Source organism: Ursus maritimus (genome assembly GCF_017311325.1).
Source record: "Ursus maritimus isolate PB19 chromosome X unlocalized genomic scaffold, ASM1731132v1 scaffold_X1, whole genome shotgun sequence".
In the NCBI taxonomy this organism is placed as follows: Eukaryota; Metazoa; Chordata; class Mammalia; order Carnivora; family Ursidae; genus Ursus; species Ursus maritimus.
In genome coordinates, this window is record NW_024423319.1 from 36,903,758 (window position 1) to 36,921,003 (window position 17,246).

Below are 17,246 nucleotides of genomic sequence, written 5' to 3' on the forward strand. Positions count from 1 at the left end.
TTAGGATGGGTACTGCTGTCTTTGAAAGCAAGACACCAAGGCTCCAACAGCCTTACTACTCAGCAGCATTAAGTACTCCCTCAGGATTCCAGCTCCTTCTCCTGCCCTTCAGCTCCAGAAACCTTGTTCTTTAAGGAGTGTACATTCCGGTTTTGTCATTAGTGAGAAAGCCTCCTGGTCTCATTGTGGCTTTTGTCAGGCCCTGGAAACCATCGCGGGAGGGCAGGACTATGATTTTGTCTTTGTCAGGTGTGGCCTTCAACAATAAGATTCTGGCTGCTCGAGTCAGGCCTGTGTCCAGAGGACCCAGCACAGGGCCTGGCACGGAGTAAGGGGCTCAGGAAATGTTGCTGGTTTAACTGAACTGGCTTTGGAGTAACCCTGCTTGGAAGCAGAAGGAAAGTGACTTCGCAGCAGCCCTCCAAGCACTGAGGATCCCTGTTTTCTCCACAAGAGGGAGAGAAAACGTGTGTGCGCGGTGGGGGAGGGTCTAGGAGTGTGAGGGATGGTTGAGAGGACGGGGAAGTACAGAACATTCTGTCCCTGGGTGACATTAAGTACCCAGGAGCCATGCTGCAATGGTCTCTCCCGGCCATCCTCCTGAATAATCACCCAATGTAAGCCACCTGGAGCAAGTTTTTGGTTTGGACCCAAAACCATACTCATGGAAACTTCCATCTTGGCTTTAAAGAACCCCCTGAGATACCTCCTGTCAGTCAGCCCCCAAAAAGCCATCCTTCCTGCAATCCTGACTCGCCAATCTTTCTCAATGAGAAATTCCCTCCTTTATCTACCAAGTTGTCTCCCTTCAGTTTTTCATTCTGGAATTTGTTAGAGTTATTTATAGGATCTGACTATACAACAAGAGCTGTATTGACTGTAGCTGGATGTACTGTCTAGGTGAGGCCTGGGTCGAGTCAAATATACAGTCACTTTGAGACTATCCAAGAAGCAATGATTCTCAATCGCATAATAATGAGAGCCATAATGATGAAAATAGCTAACATCTGGGATGCCTGGGTGGCTGAGTCAGTTAAGCATCTGCCTTCAGCTCAGGTCATGATACCACGGTGCTGGGATCGAGCCCTGCGTCAGGCTCTCTGCTCTTCAGGGAGCCTGCTTTTCCCTTTCCCTCTGCCACTCCCCCTGCTTGTGTACTCACACTCTCACTCTCTCTAATAAACAAATAAAATCTTTAAAAAATAGCTAACATTTATTAAATGCTTCTTTGTCTAATTCTCACAATAATCCACGATGAGAATGACAATAATAACTTTTCTTTCCTTGTTGCCAGGCACTGAGTTAACTCTCTTCATCTTTAGAACGACCCTACTAGTATAATCCTTATCTTTCAGATAGGGAAACTGAGGGACAGAGAGATTAAGCAACTTGCCCAAGGTCACCCAGTCAGGAAGTTGTGGAGCTGGAATTTGAACCTCAGGTCTGTCTGTCTGACCACAGAGACCATGCAACCACTTTACCTTATTAGAAATATCTTTGTGTATAAGGCCTACATTGCACCGACAAGCTAACAAAGATGGATGAGGAACACCATCTTCCTTTTGTTTGGTGTTGAGAATGTCTCAAAGGACTTTCCCACCCCCACGATCCATTTGATTGTCAGGGGATCTGTAAGGGGAAGGCCGGGTGGGTGGCAACCGCCAACTGCACAAAGACCCAAGCACAAAGACACACCCTGAGTCCGCCACAAATCACAGGCCAAAAGAGAGTCAGAGTTCAAGATATATGTTTCCAAAATGTGTTCTTTCTTATAGCTAGGGGTTAAGTTTCTTCCATTCCCTTTATTCTGCTTTCATGCTGAAAATTTCAGAGTGGGCTGCTCACAGCAGGTCATGAAACCTCCAGCCAAGCCTTCTTATAAATGTGAAAACTATTTGGGTGCACCTGACTTAGTCTCCTATTTTGCCCCAATGTTTCAGCACCTGCCATACCTGCACATGTCTTGTGACCTGAAAAAAAAGAAGGACCCAGGCCCTTAAGAACTAGATACACTGCAAGCATGAACACATCTCACCAAAGATTTCGCCACTGTTTTCTTTTATTAATTGAACAACTAACAAGTCCACAATTCCAAAATCTACCAAGTCCTGAAAACCAAAAAAAAATTTTTTTATTAATTTCCTATCAAAACTCATACAGTGGCAAAACGTGAGATGAATTGATGTGAGGCAGTTTATTGTCTTTATTTATCCCATTGAGTCTAAGCATTCATAGGTTTCACTGCTGTGATACTAATGTGTTTGACTATAGTAGGAGTTCCAGATAAAATACAGGACATCTGGTTACATTTGAATTTCAGATCAACGGTGAATCCTGTTTTAGTATAAGTACGTCCCCTTATAATACATACTTATACTAAAACAGGATTCACCGTTGATCTGAAATTCAAATGTGACTAGACCTCTTGTATTTTTATTTGCTAAATCTGGCAACCCTAATTATGAGTGCTGCCTTAAATCCCCCTGGGGGTGTTACCTAATATACGCTACAGATGGCCTATTATTGTTCTGAAATCTGACAAATTTAGAATTCCAAAACGCATCTGGCCACAAGGATTCTGGAGTAAGTACTGTGGATCTGTGAACCTGTAGCATCCTCCCAGCACTGGGCTTGGAACTGCCCAAGACACCCAGCTCTCAAGGACTTATGCCATCAGAATTGGTTGCCTCTTTGGCACTCATTATATTTTGCCCCTGTCCTAGTCCATGGGCCATTAGCTGACCTGATCACACCCCATCGGACTTCTTATTTGGCTTTAGTGAGTTTCCAGGCTCTCCTCTTCAATTGCCCTGACATGCTGTTTACTTGTTCCCTCCTAGGTGAGAAGTTTTCCAAGACAGCCTCCTCTTTCCTTCTAGAATTCCCCTCTTGGAAGTGGGAAGTGTGCTCCCACCGCTCTCTGCTGCCATCCCATGGCTAGAAAAAGCCACTGCATTGGACTTAATTTTGCGGCGCTAAATGCTTTCAGAGCATATCATCTCCAACAAGGGAGAATTATAACATCTATCAGGAAACCCCATTTAGCAAATTCCCACTGCTGTATATACATGCAAATGGGAAACTATATTTTTAAAATATGCATCTAAAACCGAGTTTTCAGCATCTAGCCTCACCTTCCTTCAGTTAGTTCAAGTTAGTGAGCCTTAGCTCGAATTTGAAATTAGAGGTATGACTGCCAGTTGACTTATTTTATGAGTCTGAACTTCTTTTGCCATTGATATAGGTAGCCTGGTTCAGGTACCAAGTGCACCAGGTAACTGCAGCAACAGCCGGATGAGTACAGATGTCTCAGTAATCCCTGGGTAAACACCGCACCTCCTTCTTTCAAAAAAAAAAAAAAATCGCCGAAGATTAGTGATCAATCGTTTTAGACAGAGATTACATGTAAAATGTAGGGGCCACTTTGAATTATGACCTGGGCCTAATCTACTTGCCAAAACCTATTTCTTCATCTCAAATTTCTGCTGCTGTGGTAAAAAGCTGAACCGCTTCATAACAGTACGGCTCAGCAAGCTCACTGTAATGGCTGGGAAGGAAGGTGTTTTGCACATTTTGTCCTCTTTGGAAAATTTTGTATTGCCCTTGATTTCCTTTTTGAGCATTTTTCTCCTCATCAGAGCCCAGCTGTCAAGACAAACCAACAAAACTTGTTCTATCTCAGATCATTTTTGCTGGCTGCCTTTTTAAATACACCCTTACACACAACTGGACTCTCTTTTAAAGAACTGACATCTGAGGTGATGAAAGCTGGGCCTCTTCCATTGTGTAGCCACTCACTGAGAGAGCAGAGGAAGGTTCTAGAAAGAGCAGTATATTTTTTTCTAACCACGCAGAAAGGCCCTTAGCTCAGAGCCTGCCATAGTTGGGAACTCAAGTTTTCTTCCCCATCCTCACCTTCTCCCCTTTCAGATTTTCTTTTCCTCCAAGTGTACTAAAGGAAGAAGTGTTTACAGTGTAAGGCCCCCAGTTTGAAGTCAGCTGCTCTCTTTTGGAAAACACACAAAGATAACTCAGTGTCAATTAGTTCAGGGAACAACAGGCCTGAGCTGCTTAACAAATCTTTCAATGTTAAACATAGGTCAAGGTGACCTTTCTTCTAGTCTCATCCACTGCACTTTATACATACCCAACAGTCTAAAATCATGTGCAAATCACCAGTGAGGTGAGTCAATGTGGGACTGATTTGTTTTATCTTGATCTGATTTTTCTCTTGCTGACAGCCTCCCTGGCATAGAACAGAGTGGACTGTGGGAGTTAGGAAAGATTTTTCTCCTCTGACCACATTGCCCATCACTAGGGGAACCACTGAAAACTCAACTGCTACTGGCCTTTTTTTTCCTCTGCCTCACAGCCTGGTTTCCTTCTCAAGAGTCTGCCCTTCACCCCCAGATCCTCTGCTCCTACTGAGGGATTTCCCCTCATTTTCCATTGTCTTGTCAGAGACAAGGTCTTGGCCACTAACCAGGGAAGTGTATCCTGGCTCACTACTCTTAAATGAGCACTCACTATAGTGCTTGACGCACAATAAGCACTCAAATGTTCATTGTTACTGTTATCATTAGTATTTAACCTCTCTGGGTGCCAGTTTTTCTCATCTGTAAAATGGGTATAAATGCAGTACCAACCTCCTGGGTTGGTTCATACATATAACATGCTTTTAATTTTTTTTATTTTTTTTATTTTTTACCTATAAGTCCGAAATTATTTTTATTTTATTTTTTTTAATGATTTTTTATTATATTATGTTAGTCACCATACAGTACATCCCCGGTTTCCGATGTAAGGCTCGGTGATTCATTAGTTGTGTATAACACCCAGTGCACCATGCAATACGTGCCCTCCTTACTACCCATCACCGGCCTATCCCATTCCCCCACCCCCCCTCCCCTCTGAGGCCCTCAGTTTGTTTCTCATAGTCCATAGATAACGTGCTTTTAAAAGTATCCAAAACACAGGAAGTTCTATGGACATTTAATCTGTGGCTAGTATTTAATTATTAATTAAATAGACATTTAATTATGACTAGTATTAGAGAAAGACCTTGTGGGTATACAGAATATGAGGTGAAAGAGAAGTGTGTGTGTGTGTGTGTGTGTGTGTGTGTGTGTGAGAGAGAGAGAGAGAGAGAGAGAGAGAGAGAGAGAGAGAGGACTGGGGGAGAAAAAGTTCCATTTGGGTTATGAATTTGAAATGCCCACTAGGCAGTGAATATTCAGGACTGAAGTTTAGCAGGAAAGCAGAGAAAAGAACTTTCTCACTTTTACAAGTGCAGTAAATGTCTGCAAATCCCTCTGGGCTATGAAATGTCATACAACATACAAAATTGTCCCTCCCCTTCAGAAGCTTACTGGGGTAAGAAAGCCAAGTCATGGGCTCTACATAAAAGTTAAGTGTAATCAGAAGGGGGAATGAAGCATGAGAGACTATGGACTCTGAGAAACAAACCGAGGGCTTCAGAGGGGAGGAGGTGGGGGAATGGGATGGACTGGTGATGGGTAGTGAGGAGGGCACGTGTTGCATGGTGCACTGGGTGTTATACGCAACTAATGAATCATCGAACTTTACATCAGAAACCAGGGATGTACTGTATGGTGACTAACAATATAATAAAAAAAATTTTTTAAAAAGTTAAGTGTAACACGGGTCAGGCTCTAAGAGGTACCTCAAGAAGAAGCAAAGTGGTCTGGCCTTGAGGAGGAGGGATCGCCTCTGGCTGGAGCAATCAGGGAAGGCTTCCAGAAGGAAGTGAGATTCTCTGATTTAAGGATTCTCTGTAGCCTTTCCTTCTGACTCCAGTGCCTGCTGATTCTCCCTTCTCTGAATGCCCTGAAGTCCTAAGTTGCTGTGCCTTATAACAATGTAGTCAATTTTTCCTAATGCTAAATGGATCCAGTTTGAACAACTGTACTTTATTCTGACCTTTCTTTTTATGAAGTGGTGCTAACAGAAGAATCAAAGGGACGTGGGTTTTTTATCGCGTCCTTACTTGGCAAAATCTCCCGATCTGGAAGGGAGTAGCCTTCACCAGTCTGTGGCCACCAACCAGCTGAGAACCTGACACTCACCGTCTGTACCACTTGCACAAGCATCTGAATACAAACATGACTGTCCTAGAACTTGATTCATGGGAGTTTAGCTGGTCCACCCATGAAAGCCTGCACGCCAGAATCACTGTGGGTCTCTCTTGTTGTGAGCCTCTCCCCACACACCACCCAGAACTGGACACAGAGCAGGTATACAGGAATTCTCTTTGAAACGTCGAAATTGAATCACGTTGAGCTTGCATTCCCTTAGCAATGAGCAAGTCAAATTCTGTTCTGCTTTGGGTTCAGCCTGTGAATCAGGCACTAAAGCCACGTGATTATTTAGACAGCTGTAGGAACAAGAGTCATCGTTCTCCTCACTGAATGAATGAAGTCAGGGCTCTGCCGAGATGAAATCGAAACAGCTTTGCTAGTGGTCTGGGGAGGGCCAGGCTGTCTCCAGTAGAACCAGATGTTATTCCTATCAGGAATTACTCTTTCAAGGGGCAAAGAGCTATTGAGTCCCTCCATTTACAATGCAGCTTTATGTCAAAGGAAAAAAAACAGGGCTTTTGCAAAAGTCCTATACAGTAAGGAAAAAATTCATTTTCAACCACTGCCCAAGAGCATTGGAGAACTGAAGCATCGTAGATTTTTAGAAATAAAAGAAACTGTACCGAAGGCCCTAGCAGGTTTGTGAAGAAAAGATCTGGACGGTTGTAAAGGGGTGTTGTCTCATACAGATCTGGCCTGGGGTGGCTAAACCAGGAAGCTAAGATCTTCAGCATCTTCTCCCCCGCTTCCCTTCCCCCATGTCCTTTAGCTCTGGATTTTCCCTCTTGCCTTTCTTAGCTGCCACTCAGGACCCCAGACATGGGCTTCTCACCACTGCAGGCCCCTTAAAGGTAACTGGCGAATATGATACACTGACTTAAACTGTTATTTAGTTAATAGCTTTATATGTTAACACTTCCTAAAAACATGAATATGATTTTTTTTAAAGATTTTATTTGAGAGAGAGAGAGAGAGGATGAACAGGGGGAAGAACACAGGGAGAAGGAGCAGCAGATTCTCCCATGAGCAGGGAGCCTGATGTAGGGCTTGATCCCAGGACCCCTGGGATCATGACCTGAGCCGAAGGCAGATGCTTAACCGACTGAGCCACCCAGGCGCCCTGTAAAAACATGAATATAATTTCAACACCTTGACCCAAAGCAATAAGTGACAGGAGCATTTCAATCACTGTGGCCAGGCCAGTGGGGACAATACTGGGAAATTCAGCTTTCTGCAGGCCTCAGCTCATACCGTCCATGGACTGCCCGAGTGAGGTGTTGAAGGGCTTGGTCTATAGCGTCAGCCAAGTCAGGGCTCCAGTACTGGCCCCACCATGTACCACAAATATGATCCTGGGCTCAGTTCTATCATCTGTGAAAGGAGTATAATGCTAATATCTGCCTTTAGGGTTATTCTAAGGTGATGCATGTGAAAATCTGATACAGGGATGCCTGGGTGGCTTAGTCGGTTAAGCATCTGCCTTCAGCTCAGGTCATGATCCCAGGGTCCTGGGATCAAGTCTCATATCAGGCTCCTTGCTCAACAGGGAACCTGCTTCTCCCTCTGCCTCCACTCCCCCTGCTTGTGCACGCTCTCTCTCTCTGACAAATAAATAAAATCTTTTAAAAAAAGAAAATCTGATACAACGTTTGGTACATTATAAGAGCTCAATATATGGTAGTTAATCTATGTTAAGAGTAGTTCCTCATTTCAACTTCCAGGAGGCTTAACTACCACACATCACCCCGTATATACACTAAAGAAAGCAAGCTTTGGAAAGAGAGTATTCCACCAAGGTTCATCCATCACATACCTATTTATTCAATCACTCATTTAACAAATATTTATTCAGTGTTAACCTTGTGCCAGGCATTTAGCAAAATCCTAGGAATATAATGGAAACTAAGACATGCTCCTAGTCCTTGAACAATACCCAGCTCTCTGGCTTTTAAGAAGCTGTCATACTGCTCAAACTTTGTTGTTTGTTTTTAACCACCAGAGGAGGAAATTGGGAAAGGGCTCTATCCTTTGCACTAAGCTACAATCCAACAACCCAAATACAATATCACCTTCCCATGAAAAGTTAAAAAAGTCACAACAAAGGGATGGTGGAGTAGGAACTTCTGAAAATCCACTCCTTCAAAAAAGCAACAAGGCATAGGAAAAATATTCCAAATAAACATTTTCACAATTCTGAAAATTAACCAAAGGTTTGCAACAACCAGAGGAGCATGTATTCAAGAAAAACAGCTGAATCTTGGTAAGTACAGTGAGTTTTGTGATATTTTAACTTGCCTGTTCCTCTCCCCCTTTACCCAGCCCCACAGTAGTCTTGAAAACCAACAGCCTTGGAACCACAGCAACTGTGAAAAGTAACATCTTGGCATCTTCACCACTGGAAAGTAGAAGATTGGGTTTGGAGCTCCCCCAAAAGACCTGTCCCCAGCAAATTATCATTATATGACCTGTCGGGCAACTGGCTAGAAAAGCTCCATTTACAGAGCTTGTGGTTCTGTGATCTTCCTCTGAGCCAACAGCCCTTTCCCTAAGGGCATTTGCTGAAAAATTCAGCAGCAATTGTTCCACATCGTGGCTGCCTGAAACAGTGCATAGCAGTCGAGGCAAACAATAGGCTTAACAAAAAACAGTCTGAATCCAGAAATATATAAAAAGAACTGTACACCATGACCTAGCGGAATTCATCCCAGTAGTGTAGGAGTGATTCACATAACAAAATCAATGTTTAACATCATATTCATAGAAGTAAGGGAGAAAAACACACCTAATCATTTCGATTAACATAGGAAACGTATTTGACATAATCCAACACCCTTTCAATATAAAAAAAAAAACAACACTCAGAAAACAGATTTGAACTTCCTTAACCTGATGAAAGCCATCTATGAAAAAAGCCACAGCTTATATCACATTTAATGGAGGCCAACTGAAAGCTTTTCCCCTAAAATCAGGAACAAGACAAGGAGACACTTATTGATAAATGGAATAGAATTAAGAGTCCAAAGTAGACCCTTACATTTATGGTTAGTTGATTTTCAACAAGGATGTCAAAACAATTTAATGGGGAAATAATAGCCTTTTCAAAAAATAGTGCTGGGACAAGTGGGTATCCACATGCAAATGAATGAAGTTGGACCCCTTTCTCACACAATATGCAAAAGTTAATTCAAAATGGATCAAAGACCTAAATATAAGAGCTAAAGCTATCAAACCCAGAGAAGAACACCTAGGTACAAATCTCTGTGACTTTGGATAGGGTGATGGTTTCTTAGATATGGCAGCAACAGCACAAGCAACAAAATACAACACAAATTGGACCCCAACAAAATTAAAAACTACCACTCTAGTCTCTGTACAGTTTGGCTCTAAGTGCAATCAAGCATACGATGCATACACACTTTGCTGTTTTTCCTGCAATCTCTCCTTCTGAGGCATTCTTGAAATAGAGTAGAGATTGATTAAATAACCTGTCAAATTTGAACTTCAGTACGCAAACAGGAATCAGGACTGTGCTTTCAAGGCTCACAGATGTTTTGGGCTTCGATACTACATGGTGGCTTAACAAAAACGTCCTTTATAATATTCTAACTGCAGTTTGTTCTGCCAGAATCCACACCACCCTACACTACTCTTGTCAGATGTAAAAACAGAAAATGAAAACCTGTCCAAACTTTAAAATTACCATCTTCAGCCAAATTGAAAATCAGTGCAGAGGCAGTGAAGATAGAGGTTGGATGGTAATATCCTTTATTAAAAGAAGCTTCACCTCTGCACTTTTGTGTAAGGGAAAGTGATTTCTGGGGTCAGGGTTCTTGAGGATACGTGAAGGGAAGTCCCAGGCAGCCATAAAGACCACTGCTGACATGGTCCAGATATTTGGTCTTGGCAGCAGCAGGGAGTCATATCATAGTACAGGGATTGGCAAACTACAACTAAAGCGTTCATTGGCACAGGGCACCTGGGTGGCTCAGTCAGTTGAGCATCTGACTCTTGATTTCAGCTTAGGTCATGAGATCAAGCCCTACATCAGGCTCTGTGCTCAGAAGGGAGTCTGTTTGAGATTCTCTCTCTCCCTCTGCCCCTTCCCCTGCCTCTCTCTCAGATAAATAAACAAATCTAAAAAAAATCAAAAATAAAAATAGTGTTATTGGCACACACACAGCCACACCCGTTCATTTACACATTTACTTACTGTCTATTGCTGAGTTTGCACCAAAACAGTTGAGTAGTTTCTACAGGAACCATGTAGACTGCAAAGCCCCACATATTTACTCTCCGGCCTTTTACAGAAAGTTGTCAACCCCTGCTGTAGAACATCAGTCCATCAGTCCAGCTATCTCTCTATTCAGGGTCGCACAGACAAATCTAACTCTGAGTGCATCTCCGTAAACCTCTTCTGGCTTCAGTGCTCCCACTCTCAGTTGATGACACTAATAGCTATCAATTCACCCAAAAGAGAAGTCCCCCTCCCCTTTACACTCAATCCCCATCTATTACTTCTCTCCCCATCCATCACCACATCCTGCCACTTCTTTCCACCTCCTCACAGCATTTTGCATCTGAGTACGGCTTTCCATTTCCACTGCCACTACCTTAGTCCAAGTTACAATCACCGTATACCAGATTCCTAACTGGTCTTTCTACCTCGAGTTTTGCCCACTTTCTGCCTCCCATTCATCTCCCACTCGATCCCCAGAAGGATTTTTCTAAAGTCTAAGTCTGATCCTATCATATGCATAATAATATCCGCAGCTATGATGGAATGAGCCCTTACTATGCACTAGGCATAGTTCTAAGTGCTTTGTATGTAGTAAGTGATCTTTTTTCCAAGACTTATTTATTTTATTTTTTTAAAAGATCGTATTTATTAATTTGAAAGAGAGAAAGCAAAAAACAGAGCATGAGCAGAGGGGGAGGGCAAGAAGGAGAGGGAGAAGCAGACTCCCCACTGAGCAGAGAGCCCGACTCCGGACTCGATCCCAGGACCGTGGGATCATGACCTGAGCTGAAGGCAGACGCTTAACCAACTGAGCCACTCAGGCACCCCTATTTATTTATTTGAGAGAGAGGGAGAGAGAGCACACGCATGGGGGGGCAGGTGGGAGAGGGAGAAAGAGAATCTCAAGCACACTCCCTGCTGAGGACAGAGTCCAATACAGGGCTCGATCTCACGACCCTGAGATCAGGACCCAAGCTGAAATCAAGAATTGGACGCTCAACCAACTAAGCCACCCAGGCGCCCCATAAATGATCTTAATTCTCACACCAACCCTAGCTGGTAGATGCTGTTGTTAAGTTCATTCTTAAGATGAAAACACTGAAGAAAAAAGAGAACTAATGCAATCTAGCTCCAGCGTCTATAGTGGAGAGTCTTAACTATTCTAATACTCTAAACACACACAAATACACACACTTACACTCGCACACACTCACACACATAAACAAGCATATTGCTTATAGCTCCCTATCTCTCTCAAAATGAGTCATACTATTTACAGTACCCAAAGGTTATTATTTTAATCTTCTGTAACCCGTCTACTTCTCCAGCTCCAGCTCCTGCCATTCACAGCTTTGCATTTCAAGCTGTAGCCAACCCCAGACTGCTCTCGTTCCTCATACAGGTCACGTTTTTTAACCTTGATGCCTTTAGTCATGTCATCTCCTGTACTTTGGCTGTTCACTCCCTTTACCCTCTCCATAACTCCCTTTCCTTCCCTACACTTCACCAACTTCTGCACATCATGTAATGCTCCACTCAGGTATCACCTCCACCAGGGAGCCTTGGCCGAGCAGTCCAGATTTGCTCTCCTTTTTTCTCCCATTATGCTTTGTTCATATCCATTTTAACTTTAAGCCCTTACTATACTGTTTAATTACCGCCTCTTTATACATCTTTCTCCCTCACTAGATTGTGCACTCCCAGTGCTCTTCCCACTGCATCCAAACATCTTGCTTTACCCTTATACTTTTCTGTACTTTTTAAAGGACTTTTTCAACCCAACTTCTGGCATAGGCTATAGTGCCAAGAAGAGTAGTAAGGGACTATAGGATTGTGTCTTTCTGTGTGATACAGGATATGTAAGGGATCATAAGTGTCTTTGAAGGTAAGATCACATAATAAAAACCTTTTAGAGTTTTTTTTTTATTATTCGACAGAGATAGAGACAGCCAGCGAGAGAGGGAACACAAGCAGGGGGAGTGGGAGAGGAAGAAGCAGGCTCCCAGCAGAGGAGCCTGATGTGGGGCTCGATCCCAGAACGCCAGGATCACGCCCTGAGCCGAAGGCAGACGCTTAACCGCTGGGCCACCCAGGCGCCCCTAGAGTTTATTTTTGATAGTTGTATAATAGTAAAGTGCTTTAGGGTAGTCTAGACTACCAAATATATAATGGCTCAAATACACTAGAATCCTCTCAGTCATATAACAGTCCAAGACAGGTATTGGCAGGATAGTTCTCCTCTATATGGTCATTGACAGACACAAGCTGACAGAAACTCCTAGGTCATCCTGGGTTACCACACCCCAGTCAGCCAGAAGCAGGAGAGAACATGGAGGAACACACATGGGAGACCTCTATAAGCTGGGCCTGGAAGTACCACCCACCATTTCTCGGCAGTCCCATTATTAAGAACTTAGTCACGTGGCCACATCTCACTGGAAGGGAGACTGGAAGGTGTAGTCCAGCTGTGTGCTCAAGGAAAAGCAAAATGGTTTTGGTGGGAAGCCAGTGCCCTTCACAGATATACTAACAGTAAAGTTGGGACTAGTCTACCTCGGGTGCTGGGTAAGTGATGGAAGAATTTTATTTCCTTTGTCCTATTAAGCTATATGTTACAGCTCTGTTTAACCTTTCCCATGGGAAGCTGGGAAATATAGGCAGTACTTAAAAACACGACTGACAGTTGAGCTCCCTATTGAGTTGCTTACCAGGAAGTGGCAGCTTGATGATGACTTGCAATGCCGATGATTCCTTAACTATTAATCACTGACACTTTGGAGATTGCCATTAAGTAAAATCCCAGCTGGGTTAGTACACAGTGTTGTAATTTGGGCCCCCAAATATTGTTTCCTCTTCTGCATGCCCAGACTTGGGAGGGTGTTAATAGATGGCAAAGCAGCAAGCTGATTCACTGCTAGCCAACCAAGAGGTGCTCAAAACCAAAGGGGAAAAGAGACACAATCAAGTAGGGAACTCATTTCTATTCTAAACCATTGCCACAGGCATGAGCTTATTCTCTGCCAGTTTGTGTTTGCCCAAACAGCACACATTTGTTGATGACCTCACGTAAGCTCAGGGAATGAGTAAAAGTGAACAAATTTGAAATAAAATATCCCCATGATTCTCTGCTAAGAGACATGGATATTCCCAGAAGAACTTTGTAAAACAGCTGCCCAGGCTCTACTCCCCAGAGATGCTCATTTAGTCAGTCTTTGGTGTGACCTGGGAATCTGAATCTTTTAATGTTCACTGGATGATTATGATGGAGAGCCAAGGTTTGGGAACCATTTCCTTAAGATGATGGGAAGAAGATTAGGGAAGCATGCCAAAGCACAAACCCAACAGAGTGATTCTGCCTAATATATGAAACAAATAACCCTAAGGAAAATCCAGTCTCATAGCCTGACATGTAGAATTGTCTCTGGGATTAGATTCATTCATGGAAACCTGGAAAACGGGCCTCTTCTGGGGATTGGCCATTCAGCTGGCTGTAAACTAGCAGAGGTATTATGAATGTAGACATCCCCCTGGACGTCCAAGATGCCTAACTTGTTCTCTTTTTTCCCAGTTTGTTGCTCAGCCTAATTGCCAACAGTTACTTGCCACCCTGTGGTATGACGGCTTCCCTGGATGGCGACGGAAACACTGGGTAGTCAAGCTGCTTACCTGCATGACCATTGGGTTCCTGTTTCCCATGCTGTCTATAGCTTATCTGATCTCACCCAGGAGCAACCTTGGGCTGTTCATCAAAAAACCCTTTATCAAGTTTATCTGCCACACAGCGTCATATCTGACCTTCCTCTTCATGCTCCTCCTGGCTTCTCAGCACATCGTCAGGACAGACCTTCATGTACAGGGGCCTCCCCCAACTGTCGTGGAATGGATGATATTGCCTTGGGTTCTCGGTGAGTCAAAGAAACCAGAAGCTATGGCCAGATTTCCTGCTGCTCCTGTTTAAAGAAAATACTGGAACAGGCAGAGGGACTGGCCCTGAATTAAGACATCTTCTTTTTGTGCTGTGGGAAGACCTTTATTGGGAGTCTCAGAAATGTGGTTCCTTCTTCCCCAGACCCCAGTCTCATAGTATTACATGGCCCACAGAGAGATTGGCAGTGAACCCAGGGCTTATTTCTGCTAACCTAAAATCTTCAAGAACAGGAAATTGTCTGTCAGTTGGTTTAGAAGGGAAGCCAAATATCAATCAGAATGGGTTTCAGGTAAGTTAGGCAGAGCAAGTGTTAATCAGTCTATTCAATGCCCTTCCTGTAACTAAAGAGCATTGAACCTGTTGCTTTCTTGTGGCTAGTCCACAGAATCCCAGTACTTATTCAGGGTCCACATCCTATATGACTACTGATTCCACAATCTGGAAGGGAACCTGGGAAATTCACACAATTCATGGTAAAAGTAACTTTACCAGTAGTCTCCAAGAATGGTTAGATCACATTGGACCCTCCAATGCATTACTATCCTCCAAATCCTTGCTACTCAAACTGTAATTCCCAAATCAGCAGTGTCAGCATCATCACCTGCGAACTTGTTAGACATACAGAATCTCAAGTCCCACCCTGGATCTAGGGAATCAGAATGTGCATGTCAACATGATCCCCAGGTGATTGACATGCACTTTAAAGTCTGAGAAGCACTGCCTTAGACCCCAGCCACACTTTTTACTGGTTTCTCAATTCCAATTCTCAAGAAACAACTATGTCATCAAGCAGAATTCCAAAAAAACCCCACACAATGAGAGGAGAAAGAAGAAAAGAGGATTCTAAATTATTTTCAGCCCCATTGCCTAGCGTCAGCCTCAACATCCAGTAATTCAGTTGGTGGTCAGCTAGCTCACCTCAAAACTTACTGAGTTTTCCCTCTAGCACATGGTGGAAACTAAGGACTATAGGGTAATATTGACCTCATTAGTTTATTAATGAAATTTAATAAATTTCCTACTTCAAAATGGGAAGAGGGTAGAATCAAGCACCCAAAATTGCAACAGCATTCCACTAACTATAATCACAATGCTAAAAGTGAGTAGCATCCAGAAAAGTATAACATACGAGCATCTTCAGGTAAAGCCTACCAGGTTTGGCAAGTCCACAACTGAGAGGTGACTGAGGAAAGAAAAAGAGGTACATTATTATTACCATCTCCGGGGGCTTCACTCCAGTGATCTCAATTCATTCATTGTTTCTGCCTGTCTTTACTCAGGGGAATCCTGTTTGATGTTGACCCTGTCTAGAAATAAACCTCTTTCCTCCATTCTTTAGGTTTCATTTGGGGGGAGATTAAGGAAATGTGGGATGGTGGATTTACTGAATATATCCATGACTGGTGGAACCTGATGGATTTTGCAATGAACTCACTTTACCTGGCAACCATTTCCTTGAAGATTGTTGCCTATGTCAAGGTAACTTGGAATGTTTGTCATTTTTCTTAAGCAATGATTTGGGTTACATTAAGTTTTAGCATGTGGAGCATGAAGAGTTTAAGGGAAAAGTGCCGTTGACAGTCAAATCCATGCAGGAAAGTACCATATAAATAAAGATACTTTCAATAGTTTGTAAGTAGTTTTCACCTAAGTGAAGAATACAGCAATTTACAAATGAATCTTTAGCTTCTTAAACTCTGACAGTAGAAGGGTCTTCAGCCACCCACCCACCCAGTCAGTGTTTAAATCCTCTCTACAATATCCTTGCCAAGAAGATAGTCCACCGATGCTTCCATAGGTCAGGGACAGAAAACGCACTGAATTCACAATCTCCAAAAACCTCTCTCAACTCTTGTCACTTCATTAAAAAGTGCTACTTTCTGTTTTTTTCTAATATTATTTTCCCTGCGACACATCCATTAATAATCCTTCTTCCCTGTGGGGTCAAACAGAACAAAGCTGTTCCTTTTTCTGAATAGTGCTTCCAGTGTGAAGCCACTCTCCCTAACTTGCTGAGTTGACTCTTCTCAAAGCTAAGTATTCACACTTCCCTCATGTGTTCTTCATATGACAGGTAGCGGAACCCTAGAAACTTCACTGCAGGAGACAGAGATCTTTAATCATCTCTGCCTCCCTCATTACTTCCAGCACCAGAATGGTCATTCAAGCTGTTTATAAATCCAGCTCTTTGAGTATCACTCAACCTATGCCTCTCTACCAATTCAGATAATGAACACACACACACACACACACACACACACACACACTCTTAAAGCTTTTCCCCCCACAGTGTACAGCCTAAAAAATATCTTGAAAAATAGCCTCATGTCCAACATCTCATATGGGGTAGTCCCAGGCTCTGAGTTCAGATTTGGTGCTCATTAGATGATAGAATGGATGGCTCCTTCTACCCTGAGTTGAACTTCTCCAGCAAGAGGAAAAGCTGACAATTCAGTCTCCAAGATTGTCTAGTCAGTCATGCTTTTTGGCACTAACTCCCACATTAAGGAGTTTTAGAATGGGAATATGGCTATCCCCCAAATCTCCAACAACTTATTTTTATATCCCTAATATGCATATTGCATATATCTGAAAATCTTGGGAGTTAGTTATATGGAGCATGAATATTGAATGCAGTCATGAAACATTTTTGAAAGAAGCCTAAGAGTATGCCTTATACTTGTGGTGATCGTTTAACACATACTTACAACTTCTTTACAAGAAAAAGCTGGTGAGGAAAATGTTTGAATCTCTCTGGTTAATGTGCCTGGATGAAATCCATGTGATTCTGGCACTCTGCTGACTAAGTAACACTGTTTGCCTTAAAAAAAAAAAAACACCTCTTCCTTTGGAAATGGTATTTATACACAGGAGGGACAATAGATTATCAATCTAGAAATTGGTGGGTTTTGATTAAACAGGGAAGTTTAGAATAAACGATCAAGAAAAGGATTTACTCCTAGAGATATAAACATGTGTCTAT

At 42.8% G+C, this 17,246-nt stretch overlaps 1 protein-coding gene across 1 annotated transcript in view; it reads left to right on the forward strand.

The window, feature by feature from the left end:
* The window catches only part of TRPC5 (transient receptor potential cation channel subfamily C member 5), a 174,186-nt gene that overhangs the window by 107,458 nt on the left and 49,482 nt on the right, over positions 1-17,246 (forward strand). Inside the window, exons 3-4 of the mRNA XM_008709288.2 lie at positions 13,904-14,240; positions 15,603-15,742. Coding sequence (XP_008707510.2) covers positions 13,904-14,240; positions 15,603-15,742 — 477 coding nt within the window. The remainder of the gene's footprint in view (positions 1-13,903; positions 14,241-15,602; positions 15,743-17,246) is intronic.